Source organism: Podarcis bocagei, assembly GCF_964188305.1.
Source record: "Podarcis bocagei genome assembly, chromosome: 2".
In the NCBI taxonomy this organism is placed as follows: domain Eukaryota; kingdom Metazoa; phylum Chordata; class Lepidosauria; order Squamata; family Lacertidae; genus Podarcis; species Podarcis bocagei.
The window spans coordinates 76,776,495-76,788,246 of record NC_138126.1 but is presented as its reverse complement, the minus strand read 5'-3'; the positions used below and the strand labels follow the sequence as shown (position 1 = coordinate 76,788,246).

Below are 11,752 nucleotides of genomic sequence, written 5' to 3'. Positions count from 1 at the left end.
GCCATTAGAGGTTTCAGCAAAATGTGTGTTCGGCACGCAGATATACTCAAAGAATGCCCTTAAGGTGCAAAAGTGACGGGGATGTGTTGTGTGTTTTTAAGACTTGTACAAACGTGTTGTAACCAGTCAAGCAATGCTCCTGTCTGCCTGTCAGCAAACTCCTTAGAACAAGAGCAATCGCGGGCGGTAAAGTCACAGGTCGCGTCAGCTCCCTGGCCATTTTCAATAGTCTTGCGGCCCTTTAAAGAGTGACGCATTTATGAGGCCATTAGCAATCTGTTAGCCTCTGGCAGTGCCAAAACACTACAAACAGGCTAAGCCTCCGTCATTGTTATAAGCCTGCTGCGGACTTTTTGCCTGTGCCAGCCTTTATTCTTAGAAGTTTCTCAGAAATTAAACGGACTGGGCTAGGCGAGGCGCGCGTTTCAGCAGTGCTGCCAAGGCGCCCGCCCTCAGGCCGCTCTTTCTTGCAGGGTGAGAAGCCCGGGCGCCACCCTCGCGCGCCGGATCGGCGGCCGGGGAGGCGACGTGGGTTCGGTGTGCCCTCTGCAGGACACCAGCGGTAAAGGCGGGAACCCCACATTCACACGCCTAAGGGGGGGCCGAGCCCTCTCAGCCATTGCTTTCCACCCTCTTCCATCCCATGCCCTTGAATGGTTCCAGATAGAGAGTGGAAAGGATACTTATCGCCACCCGCACCGCCCCTACCAGCACTTTGACAGCTTCCCCTCAGGTGTGGCGAGTAAGTCCCAACCTTAAGGGAAAGAGTCGACTGGTGGGACCCTCACCCTCAAACGGGCAGGGCCAAACTCACACCAACCCAACCCACCAGCATCACCAAGCAGGAGCATCGAGCATCCAGTGCCTCCTCGTTTTGTTTGGGGCGGCGGGAAAGACGAGGAGGGGGGAGAGTTGGCTTATTACATTTCTATATCCACCCCCCAAAAAAAACCTTCCTGGCTGAGTAGGGATTAGCCAGAACACGAACCAGATAGGTGCGAAAATGAATGCCTATTTGAAACCCTGGAAAACCGCTGACAGTTAAGTGTAGAAAATACTGATGGACTACTGGTGTGACTCTGCAAAGCAGCTTCTGGTGCTCCTATCATGAATGTGGACAGTAGGCATTTATCCCATATACAAATCCGAGGCATATAATCATATGCTTTGCTCAGTCCTGGATTTACATATAAGCTAAACAAGCTATAGCTTAAGGCCCCACTCTCTTGGGGCCCCCCAAAAAATTAAAGGAAAAAAACCCCTGGATGTACATTTCCAAATTATAAGATTAAAAACAAATAAAATAAAACCTACATACAGCAACAGTAGCAAATGGCTATTAGGTCCATTAATTACCATATAGCATATATTCAACACAAAAAACAGCAACAATTTGTTGTTGATAAAGGACAGCTGGACATACAAAGGGCCCCATTACCTTCAGTAGTTTAGGGCGTCATCAAACCTAAATCTGGCCCTGCTGGCATCACTGAGTGCTATGCTGTGTTACATATACTGTTCCACTACTATTATTTTTCTGTCTGTGCAGCAACTTGTTATGGTTTACTCACATATGTTTAAAGGAACTTTACTCTGAAATTATGTAATTCAAACGTAAACTCTACAGCTGCAGACAAGAATGGGCATTCCATTTATCTTTGCCATTTTTCTATCCTGCATTAAAATTTGTGTGCAGCACAGTAGCATGAAGGCACCTTTTTTAGCGTGTTATGTGAAAACTAATATTTGAGGCACGTGCATGTCCAAAAAGAGCCAAATGTGTAGGTGGGTGGGTGGGTGTGTACACCTTCTGTACTAATTTAGATTGGGTGCCCCATGCAGTGGTGGAGCTTCATGTTCCAGCACTGGGGGGGGGGCGGAGAGCAGGTGGGGGCAGGGCTGGCATGCGTCCCAGGGGTGTGGTGTACCGCCCACAGGGGTGTGGCATGCATCCCGGGGGCATGGCACACCACCCAGCATGGGTGGGGGGCAGCTGCGATGGCACCCCACTGGGATCACGCTGCTGAGAGCGGTGCGCTCCCCCCCACTCGTCCGCCACTGGCACCATGGTCACTGTACATCTTCTCAGCTGCAAAAGTTGACTCATTATTGTACTATTCTGCATAGAGAACTGGTACTTGTTTACATATTGCTATTCTGCACATTTGGGATTAAAAAAAAACCCATTTAGATTAAGACAGATTTGGCAGTCAGGGTCATGGCCACCTGCAGCCATTAGCAGAGTGCAAAGGTGAGGAATCAACCCAACACTGGTTTGCAGCCCAGCACCAAGTATGTAAAGAACTTCACTTTTAGAATAAGACTACAGAATTTAGAATTAAAAGGCCCGCAGAAAAGTGTGTCAGTATATCCCCAGCCACCAACATGAAACAGGAGTTGAAGCTCTGAGAGAATTCCCTTTATATTTCCCATCAGCCTGAAACCTTCCCACACCGGGCTACATCAATGAAAAAGGGCTTAGGTTTAAGGTTGGCCGCCAGTTCTGAAATTAAATGCTTTATTTATACATAGCTAGGGGAAAATCTAACAAGGAGAATTAATCAAATGGAATATATAACTTGAGTAGATAAACTTTTTCAGCCAGATGTAGGACTAGCCCATGCTCTGCAGTCCCCTTTTGTTAAGGGGTGGGGCTGCCTACCTGTTGATCAGCTGACATCATTATGACATCAGGCAACAACTTCAAAAAGGCCCTTTGAAATTATGCAGTCACTCCAGTCAGCTGATTGGAGCCTGGGCCCCATTTTGTTTGGTACACTGGAATACAAAAGAATCTGGGTTTTCTATAGCCACACAGCATAAAGAGAATTATGAAATGAGTACACAGATGTGTCCAAGTCAATGGCAAACTTGGGAAATCTATAAGGGGAAGGAAAGCTTTGGATGCTTTAAGCAACAAAAAGGAGTCTTGTTTCATATGTGGTCGGTATGTAAAAGGCAGCCAAATGTTGGAGAATGGTGTTGGGGTTAATTGGACAAACATGAAATGAAGCTAGACCTAGACCCAGGTATATATTTAACTACATTAAATATAATGTCCAAGATGAAAAACATACAGATCTGTATGCCCTCACTATTTTACATGAGAAAACACGGAAAAGTAATTCCTGTCTCCGAGACTGAACTACCACAAAAACTTTGAAAGCAATGTTAAATTATCAGATTGACAGTTCTCTTAAGGGGGAGCACTATATAAAGAAGTTACAGAAATGGATCAGTGATCTGGTAGGCAGATTTTAGAGGACTGGAGATAAAAAATATATTGTTCAAAGTAATATTCTATGTGTCAAGCTTCTGTACGTACACAATGTGCTGCATGGTAATGATTTGCTTATTGGCTTTTTAAAGAGATGAAGTCTAGTGAGGTCATATTGGAAGCAAGTTCTTCAGAATAGCAGCAGAAACAACGTATGTACCTACTGTAAGGAACACAGCTAAGAGCTAATTAACCAACTCTTGTCACAGCACCCACCTCCGTTCTCACAGAGGCATGCCTATGGTGTTCATTGCAAAAATCTTAGTCAACAAAGACCTACTTAAAAAAAAAAATTAGCACTATTTGTTTCTTTAGCATGGGCAGGAGCGCTGAACTTCCTAATGTGCACCTCCCAGATCTTGAACAGTTACGGGACTTAAGCATGCCTTACCTCTCTTCACTTCCATTTTCCTGTCCACCCCCCAAATCACCAGCATTCCATGTTTCAACTTCCCTAACCACAGATTTAATTGCTCAACGCACAAGCCCTATGCATGCATTCAACAGAACATGAATTCAAAGGACCATGCATTGCCATAATGTACCAACTCTCACTTTGCAGTTAAGCTCTCACACCATTTTTTGTACATGCGAACAAGGCTATAGTAGTCAATCTGAACTCCCAATTCCTTTAGACCCCCCTGTGGTGGCAGTGAGAAGTGTCCATAGAAAGCAATGGTGAAATCCAGGATTTTAGTTTAGCTGAGACTGGGCAGCAAGCAATGTGTCTTCTTTGTCCCCCCACCCCACCCGCTGCCTCCCTAAAGAAAGGGAGAGCAAAGAGAGGGATTTGGTGTTCAGCAGGAACCCCAAAGTTTCCTCTCCATGTAGCTGATGAGTTATAGAGGTTTCTTATCTCTCTTTAAACATCCCATAAGTTATTTGTGTTCTGTTTTTAGTTAGCTAGTTAGTTCACATGTCTGGGGAGTCCCACCCAAGGGTTTAGAAGTCACTACCTTGTTTTGGTGTGTTGGCATTTCCCCTTTAACTGAGATCGTGAACTTGGGTTGTCAGTGGCCTGTTAAATAAAATGAGTGAATCACAATTATTCCCTGGAAAGAGCAAACAAACAAGCCAAGCTATAACTGCTTCACATTTATTTCCAGCAAGTGTTCAGGTTTACAAACACATTCAGACAGAATTTCAGTTCAGCAACAGAAGAAAGGAATCATTAAAATGCTTTAAGCTAGCTTATCACTGGAAAACCCACCTACTTTTCATTTACAGACATGCTTAACTATTGCACTAGAATGTAACTTTGTGTTTTAATTTGTGTTTAGGTGAATTTTGTTTCCTGTTCATAAACCAACCAGAATAGAAGACAGCAAGCATTTGAACATTTCTGAATGCCATATTTAACAGAGCTCATCAATCCAGTCTGATGTAGGCTCATGGACAAGTTCAACAGATTCCTTCCCAGTGCCCTCCATTCAATTGACAGAAATGTGAGCCACTTCCCACCCCAATCTGTTTGAAGGCACTTCTGTATAGAACTTAGCAAGAAACTTGCATGACGTCATGCCTGTGTTCCATGTAGAAAGCTGCATGTATGATCTGCATGCAGGTTACAGGTTACTGCCCACTCAGACGTGTCTTCACACAGGATTTTGTAATGTGTTTAGCCACCCTAGTAAGGTATTTCCTAGACACACAACTAGGACTTTTTTTTTTACAATTACATTCTTTTGTAACATGAGAGCCTTCAAAGTTAAACAAAAGGTTATTCATTGCTTTAAACGAACCTTTACATCTGGTAGTCATCATAATAAAGATCAGGAGCTGTCTCAGACAACCAGTTTCAATCACTAAAAGTACTTATTAAAACTAAGTGATTGAGCAGTTAGCAATAATAAAACCTTCTGCGCCCAAACACTTGTCATAAAATTTCTTCAAAATAAAAATTATTTTCAACATGATTAAAGAAGAACACTACAAAAGTGGCATGAAAGGACAGGCATTCTACTTTTTTGCTTATCTACAGAAACAGCGCTTCCACTCTTCCCCTAGCCAAACATTTCACAATTCATGTCTTTCCCCCCCCATTTTGAAGAAAGAAAAAAGATAACAAGGAAACCTCCTTATGCCCATACTTTGCCTCTTTCAAATCAGAGGGGGCTAATTAAATGCTGTCCTGAAAATACCTGCCTCAGTACTCCATTCTAAGTCTTTCTTTTTCTTTTTCTTTTTTAACCAACAGGCTACTTTCCTTCTACTGTTAAGGGAAAATATCACATTATTAATAAATCAGCACTGGCTTTATTGGCAAGTGCACTTGGTAGCAATCATATCTGCATATTCTTTGTACACAATTGATCCATCAGTCTCTACCTCCAAGACACTCAGGGGGCTGTATTCAGCAGGTATGCAGGAGGGCCTGGGGACAGAGGGGTTTATTTTTTCATGTATGAGGTTCTGTACCATCGAGTGCAGAGGAGAGCTAAAGCGATGCCTAAATACTCTTGGACAGTCACCTTTGCAATAGCGAGGATTGTATCTGTGTGGTGCAATTATCCACCTGTCCCAGCCCAGCTGGCTGAATTTCAGCCTGAAGCTGTGAAGCTTACAGTCATTTTGTGGGAAAAGAAACTGTTCGTAGTACTTACGTAAGTTGTCTATAGAAACTGATTTGTTTTCTTCTTGACCATCTCCATCTCTTCGGTGACGAGGCTTCCTTGCGCTCTGTTTGAGGTCTTTTCCTGCCTCCCTTCCGAGACCTGCGAAAGGACCCCTTTCCAGCCTGGCTTGCATGGAGTTCCTTCTCTTGCGCTTGAGAAAATCCCATGTAGGGTGAGCTTGCTCACTGGTGTCATTGAGGTACAGGAGAAGAGAAAGCGATGCCCGTGTCATATTAAAGGGATCCTGTTTGGAGTTGGAGGGCTGGTCATTCGGGCAAACAATATTCACAGCCATGTAAACGCTTCTATTGTTAGAGGCTATCAGAGGCCAGATAAAAGAGGTCACATCAATCTCAGCCCGTTTGTGTCCAAGTTCAAAGTGGAAAGTCATGGCATGTTCAATATTGGGGTGTGCATGACCAGAGGCACCATCCATCTTTACAGCTAGATTACCTGTACACATAACAGCCCACGATTTAGGAAATGGTTTATCAAATGAGTAGAGTAAGACCGACTTGACTAAGTGCTCCAAAGCAGTAACACGGTCCAAGCAGAAGAGGAAGTCTGGTGAACGAAGGTCTCCTGCCAAAAGAAAGAAAAAAACACTTTGTACCAATGATAGCATTTTATTCGTAATATTATGTTATTTAAGCAGCAAATTCCTCACAACTCCAGCTTCCCCATAGCATTATAAGTATCAAGGAAGATTTCAATTGTGTGCCTTACTCTAAAGATGCAGTTTATTCTGAGAGCAACCCCAGAATGTTTTAGAGGGGCCAAAAACTTGCATTTCTTTCTCTTGACTTTTCAGGTTTGTTCGACTTCCAAAAAGTTCAGAAACCAAGACGCAGCTTCTAGTTGGCTGCAGGAAGCTCCTGCAGCCAATCAGAAGCCACATTGGATGTTTGGGTTCCAAAGAACGTTTACAAACCGGAACACTAACTTTCAGGTTTGTGGCGTTCGGGGGCCAAAATGTTCAGCTTGCAAGGTGTTCAGGTTCCAAGGTACGACTAATAGGCTTGGCGCCTAACTAGGGCTCAATTGTTACAAGTTATTAAATCCAAACAGTGCTCTCACACAGTGCTAAACAGATCTATATAAATGCCACCAAAATTATTATTATATTTATATCCCTATATATTTTCCACTAACAGGGACTCAAGGCAGCTTACAGCTAAAGTATAAACAGCTAAAAACATAGGGAAAAAAGCAATCATTAAACAATTGAATGCACACACAATCTAATAAAACATACATATCATTCCAATAAAAACATCACAGCTCAATCCCTTTTCTTAAAAATGGGCAGTTCCCAAAAGCCTGTTGCAACAAAAAAGCCTTCACCTGCCAGCCTAAGGACAACAAGGAAGGAGCCAGTCTAATTTCTCTAGCAAGGGAGCTGTAAAGTTTGGGAGCAGCCACCAAGAAGGCCCTCTTCCTGTGTCCCAAGCATGCTTGTGAGGGTGGTGGGACCAAGAGAAGGGCCTCCCCTGAAGATCTAAGAGCTCAGGCAGGTTCGCTTGAGAAACATGGTCTTTTGGTTAGCCTGGACTGACTCCACATAGGACTTGATATGTGACAACCAGCACTTTGAATTGTGCCCAGAAGCAGCCATATGCTCCCTATAACCAGTGCGTCACCAGTCTGGCTACAGCTCTTTGAGCAAGTTGCAGTTTCTAAGCACTTTTCAAAGGCAGCTCCATGAAGAGCACATCACAGTAATCCAAACTGTGGCCAGATGACCAGACCCATTCTGAGTTTTCTGCCAAAATTAAGATTGGCTTTATTACAATCCCCACTTGGCCTATCCCACAGATAATTAAACAAAGCTCTTATACAGTTTTGGATATACACCCAATAGTAACATTAGAAATCCCGTAATAGAAATCCAGCATGAAGATACACATTAGAAAAGGATAAATTCCCATTACTACATGCTTGGAAACACGAACTACTCATAGAGAAGATCCATGTGAACTTGACCAGAGAGCTTATTGACTTCTAAAGGTTGTATACCTGCACAGACACAAATATAGGACCAACAAATTGCATTGTTTGTACCTTTATAAGAAGAACAGTACAGAAATTCCATTGATTTACAAGGGCAAGAAATCTACAGATGGGATAACAATTCAACCCCAAAGCACCAAGTGTGTGTATGTGAGGGGTTTTTTTTTTGGGGGGAGGGGATTGTCATCAAATATCTCCTCACTTACCTTTTGTTTGTCCTATGGTGAGGTGCTTGCCTTCAGCACATGGAGATAAGAGTCGGACTGTGTTATAGAGATGGTTTATCTTTGGGAATCCTTCTTTTGTAGTAGACATTTTATAAAGCCTCTTCATGTATCTCAGGGCTTTGGAATCCAGTTGTGGTCCTGGCATACAATCTCCCAACTCCTGCTGATGGTGGTCAGACAATAACTTGGAAGGAGTAGGCAACTGGCCATAGCTATTTTCTACATCTGGACAAAATAACAACACTGGAGGCAGCTCAGAGGCTTCTGACACCAGCGATGTCTGATATCCCCCTTCATCCTTGGGACTGGGGGAACACAAGATACCATAAAAAAGTAGCCTTAGAGACCACAGACAAACAAGTACTTCCCCAAAAATCTTCATGATGGGGATTTGTCGAAGCAAAGAAACCACCCTTTCCACATGCAGTTCTGGTCAGTCAGTTCTGGTCTGGTCAGTTCTGGTTTCTTAAATAATATCCAGGTGTAATTCCTTTCTAACAAGGCATTAAAGAAAAAAACATACACCTGATGAGATAATCCAGTTTACTGATCATCTTAATACTCCACCGTGTGTCTCTGCTTGTGAAATTGATTGCTAAGCCAGGTCTTCTCCACTCCAAGGCTTAACTAAGCTAACTAGGTAAGTATAGCAAATGCTGTAAACCCAAGCACACCTACCTGGAAGTAAGGCTGCAGGCCCTATATATACTTAGCTGGAAGTAACCTTAGTTGAACTAAATAAGGATTACTACAAAGTACACTTGCATAGATTGTACTGTTTTGCTTGCTTCAAATTAACTAAATTGCACCTCATTCTGGAAATGTGCTTAGTTTTAGTACTGTAGTTGCAACATTTCATTGTACAGTGGTACCTCGGGTTAAGTACTTAATTCGTTCCAGAGGTCCGTTCTTAACCTGAAACTGTTCTTAACCTGAAGCACCACTTTAGCTAATGGGGCCTCCTGCTGCCGTGCCGCCGCCGTGCAATTTCTGTTCTCATCCTGAAGCAAAGTTCTTAACCCGAGGTACTATTTCTGGGTTAGTGGAGTCTGTAACCTGAAGCGTATGTAACCTGAAGCGTATGTAACCCGAGGTACCACTGTATAGTTGTGCACAACACTGTCACATATGGTTGCTGGTCTTTGATCTGAATTTTACCCCATCATCTTCCAAGAGAAGACAATGATATGTGTAGGACATCATGAAACGTGAGAGAGGTTGGAAAGCCAACGGGTCTTAACTATTTGATTTTGCTTTTCAGCCAAAGGGATAAAAAGGAATCAGGAAAGTAGCCCGTTTTTTAATTCTTAAAATTTTAGGGATTAATACTGCCTGTAATAATAGGCCAGTGAAACTACAACTTTTTTTTTTTAAATCAACTAAGCATGTTTAAACCAAAATAAATGCCAGGAGGATGTCATCAAAGAGATTTCTCTGACCCGGAATGAAGAAAATCTTGACTAATCCATATAACGTTGATTGGGTTTCAGATATGTGTTGGGGGAGGGACTTTGAGGCAGAAATCCCAGGCTTCATCAGCAGAATGAGCGCGAGGGCTTCTCAAGTATGTGTGTGCTGGTTTGCTACATTTCAAAATAAGGTGCATTCATTCACATCTTAGGGGTTGGGGGGAAACTGTGATACAAATCAGTTCAGAGCCCAAAATTACTTAACTGCACCACTATATGGGACGCTGCTCTTGAAGACCCCTTGACTTTCAGAGGTTTCTTGTGAAGTTTGAGCAGAAAGCCACCGCATATAAAGTCATCTTTACTCTAGTGTAGTTCCCAATGTGTTCTACGGTGCTTACAGGTAATTGTGCATCAAATTAGTTTGGGGTTTTTATGACTGCTTATTATTCTGCTTTGTATCTACATAGTTTGTTTTTATTGGTTTGTAGCCATTATCAAATGTTGATTTAAATATATGAGTAGAAGCAGTGTATTTTTTTCAGGGGGTACTCAAGAATACACAGTACTGGCACCTCTTTTTGTTGTTAAAAAGTGTGGCACTTACTGTAACAACTTCATGGTGAGTACCGGCACCTATTTTTCTAGGGGGAAAAGCACTGAGTAGAAGCACAGTGAAAGTATTAAAAACAAACAAACCAGGATTGGAGCTGTGCAGCTTGAATTTATGTCTGTCCAATCAGAAGTCAGCCACATTAACTTTAACTTCTCTCTCAGAAGTGACTAGGCACTGTTTATTATGGGTATATATATATATATATATATATATATATATATATATATATATATATTCCTTACTATCAGGTTGCTTCAAGACCGTCAGCATTTTGTGAGAGGGATTCCATTGGAAACCAGGAATTTAGGTTTGCACAAGTAAAGTGCATTAAGGTGAAGTCATGCACAGATTTAGACAGCATTGTCATTACATGTGCTGATGACACGTAGCTCTATTTCTCCTTTAAATGATGGAGGGTGCGCTGAATTGATTTCTGGCTTTGGTAATGGACTAGATGAGAACCAGTAAGCTTAATCCACATATGACTGTTACACTGTTAGTTGGTGGTTCCCTAGACTGAATGAATGGGGTTCAGCCCGTTCTGGATTGGATTGCAGTCCCCTGAAGCATTAGGCGTGCACCTTGGGTGTGCTGCTGGATTCACTGCTGTTGATGGGGGCATAAGAAGACTCCATGGCATGGAGTGCCTTCTATCAGCTTCAGTTAGTGGTCCAGCTGAAGCCCTTTCTAAGTTGGGACAGCCTAGCTTCTGTTATCTCTCCTCTGGTATCCTCTAGGTTAGAATGCATTATATGTGGGGCAGCCTTTGAAGGGTGTTCAGAAGCTGCAGCTAATGCAGAATTCAGCAACCAGATTGTTGACTGGGACTAGTATGGTTTGAGCATATAACTCTTATTTTGGCCTGACTGCATTGGCCATTGATTGACTTCTGCATTCCATGCAAAGAGCTGGTTTTGATTCATAAAGCCTTATGCAGCTGAGAACACCAATACTTCAAGGACTGCTGCTTCCTGTATTAATCTACATTAACCCTGGGTTTGTCATCAGAAACCTTATTTAATTTTTTTAATGAATTTGAATAATATTTTTTACAATCTGCAAGCTTTTCTTTGTGTGCCTCCTCTGAAAGAGGTTGCTTGAGTTCTCCAGGTGAGAGGGGACCACAGATTTCAACCACTGATTTCTGAAGCAGACCTGCAGATTAGGTTTGGACAAATCTGTCCATTTTGGCTTATCTCATTTTTCCTGTCTATAATTCAGTTTGCCACATTTCCCTATCAGTTTGCAGGTGTGTGTTTTGTTTTGTTTTATTAAAATCAGGATTTTAATGATCTTTGTACCCTAATATAAATATTTCAGTATGCGGTCTTAACTAAAATACATGTTTGCAATCAATTTTCTGTAACATTATACATTTTTGTGTGTTATTTTCATATATATATATGGAACTCAAACACTGAGATCTTGCTCTGTTCCAGTAACAAGAAGCCGAAAGCACCAGCCTGAAGATGACGAGTGAGACCTTGTCGAAACGTCGCCTAGACACCCCAACTCTTACACGGGAAGACACCCGAAGACACCAAAACCTGCATTCCTGTACCCGTGAAAATCTACGAAAGCAAATATATATATATATA

At 42.4% G+C, this 11,752-nt stretch overlaps 1 protein-coding gene across 2 annotated transcripts in view; it reads right to left on the bottom strand.

Moving 5' to 3' along the window:
• Positions 1 to 4,390: 4,390 nt before the first annotated feature.
• The window catches only part of GDF9 (growth differentiation factor 9), a 49,369-nt gene continuing 42,007 nt past the window's right edge, over positions 4,391 to 11,752 (bottom strand). Inside the window, exons 3-4 of one of the 2 annotated variants that reach the window (XM_081179829.1) lie at positions 8,109 to 8,434; positions 4,391 to 6,474 (exon numbers count right to left, since the gene is read on the bottom strand). In XM_081179829.1, coding sequence (XP_081035955.1) covers positions 5,534 to 6,474; positions 8,109 to 8,434 — 1,267 coding nt within the window. In that variant the 3' untranslated portion in view covers positions 4,391 to 5,533. Of the gene's footprint in view, positions 6,475 to 8,108; positions 9,781 to 11,752 lie in introns of those variants that run through there. The other variant, XM_081179828.1, reaches the window with a different exon arrangement.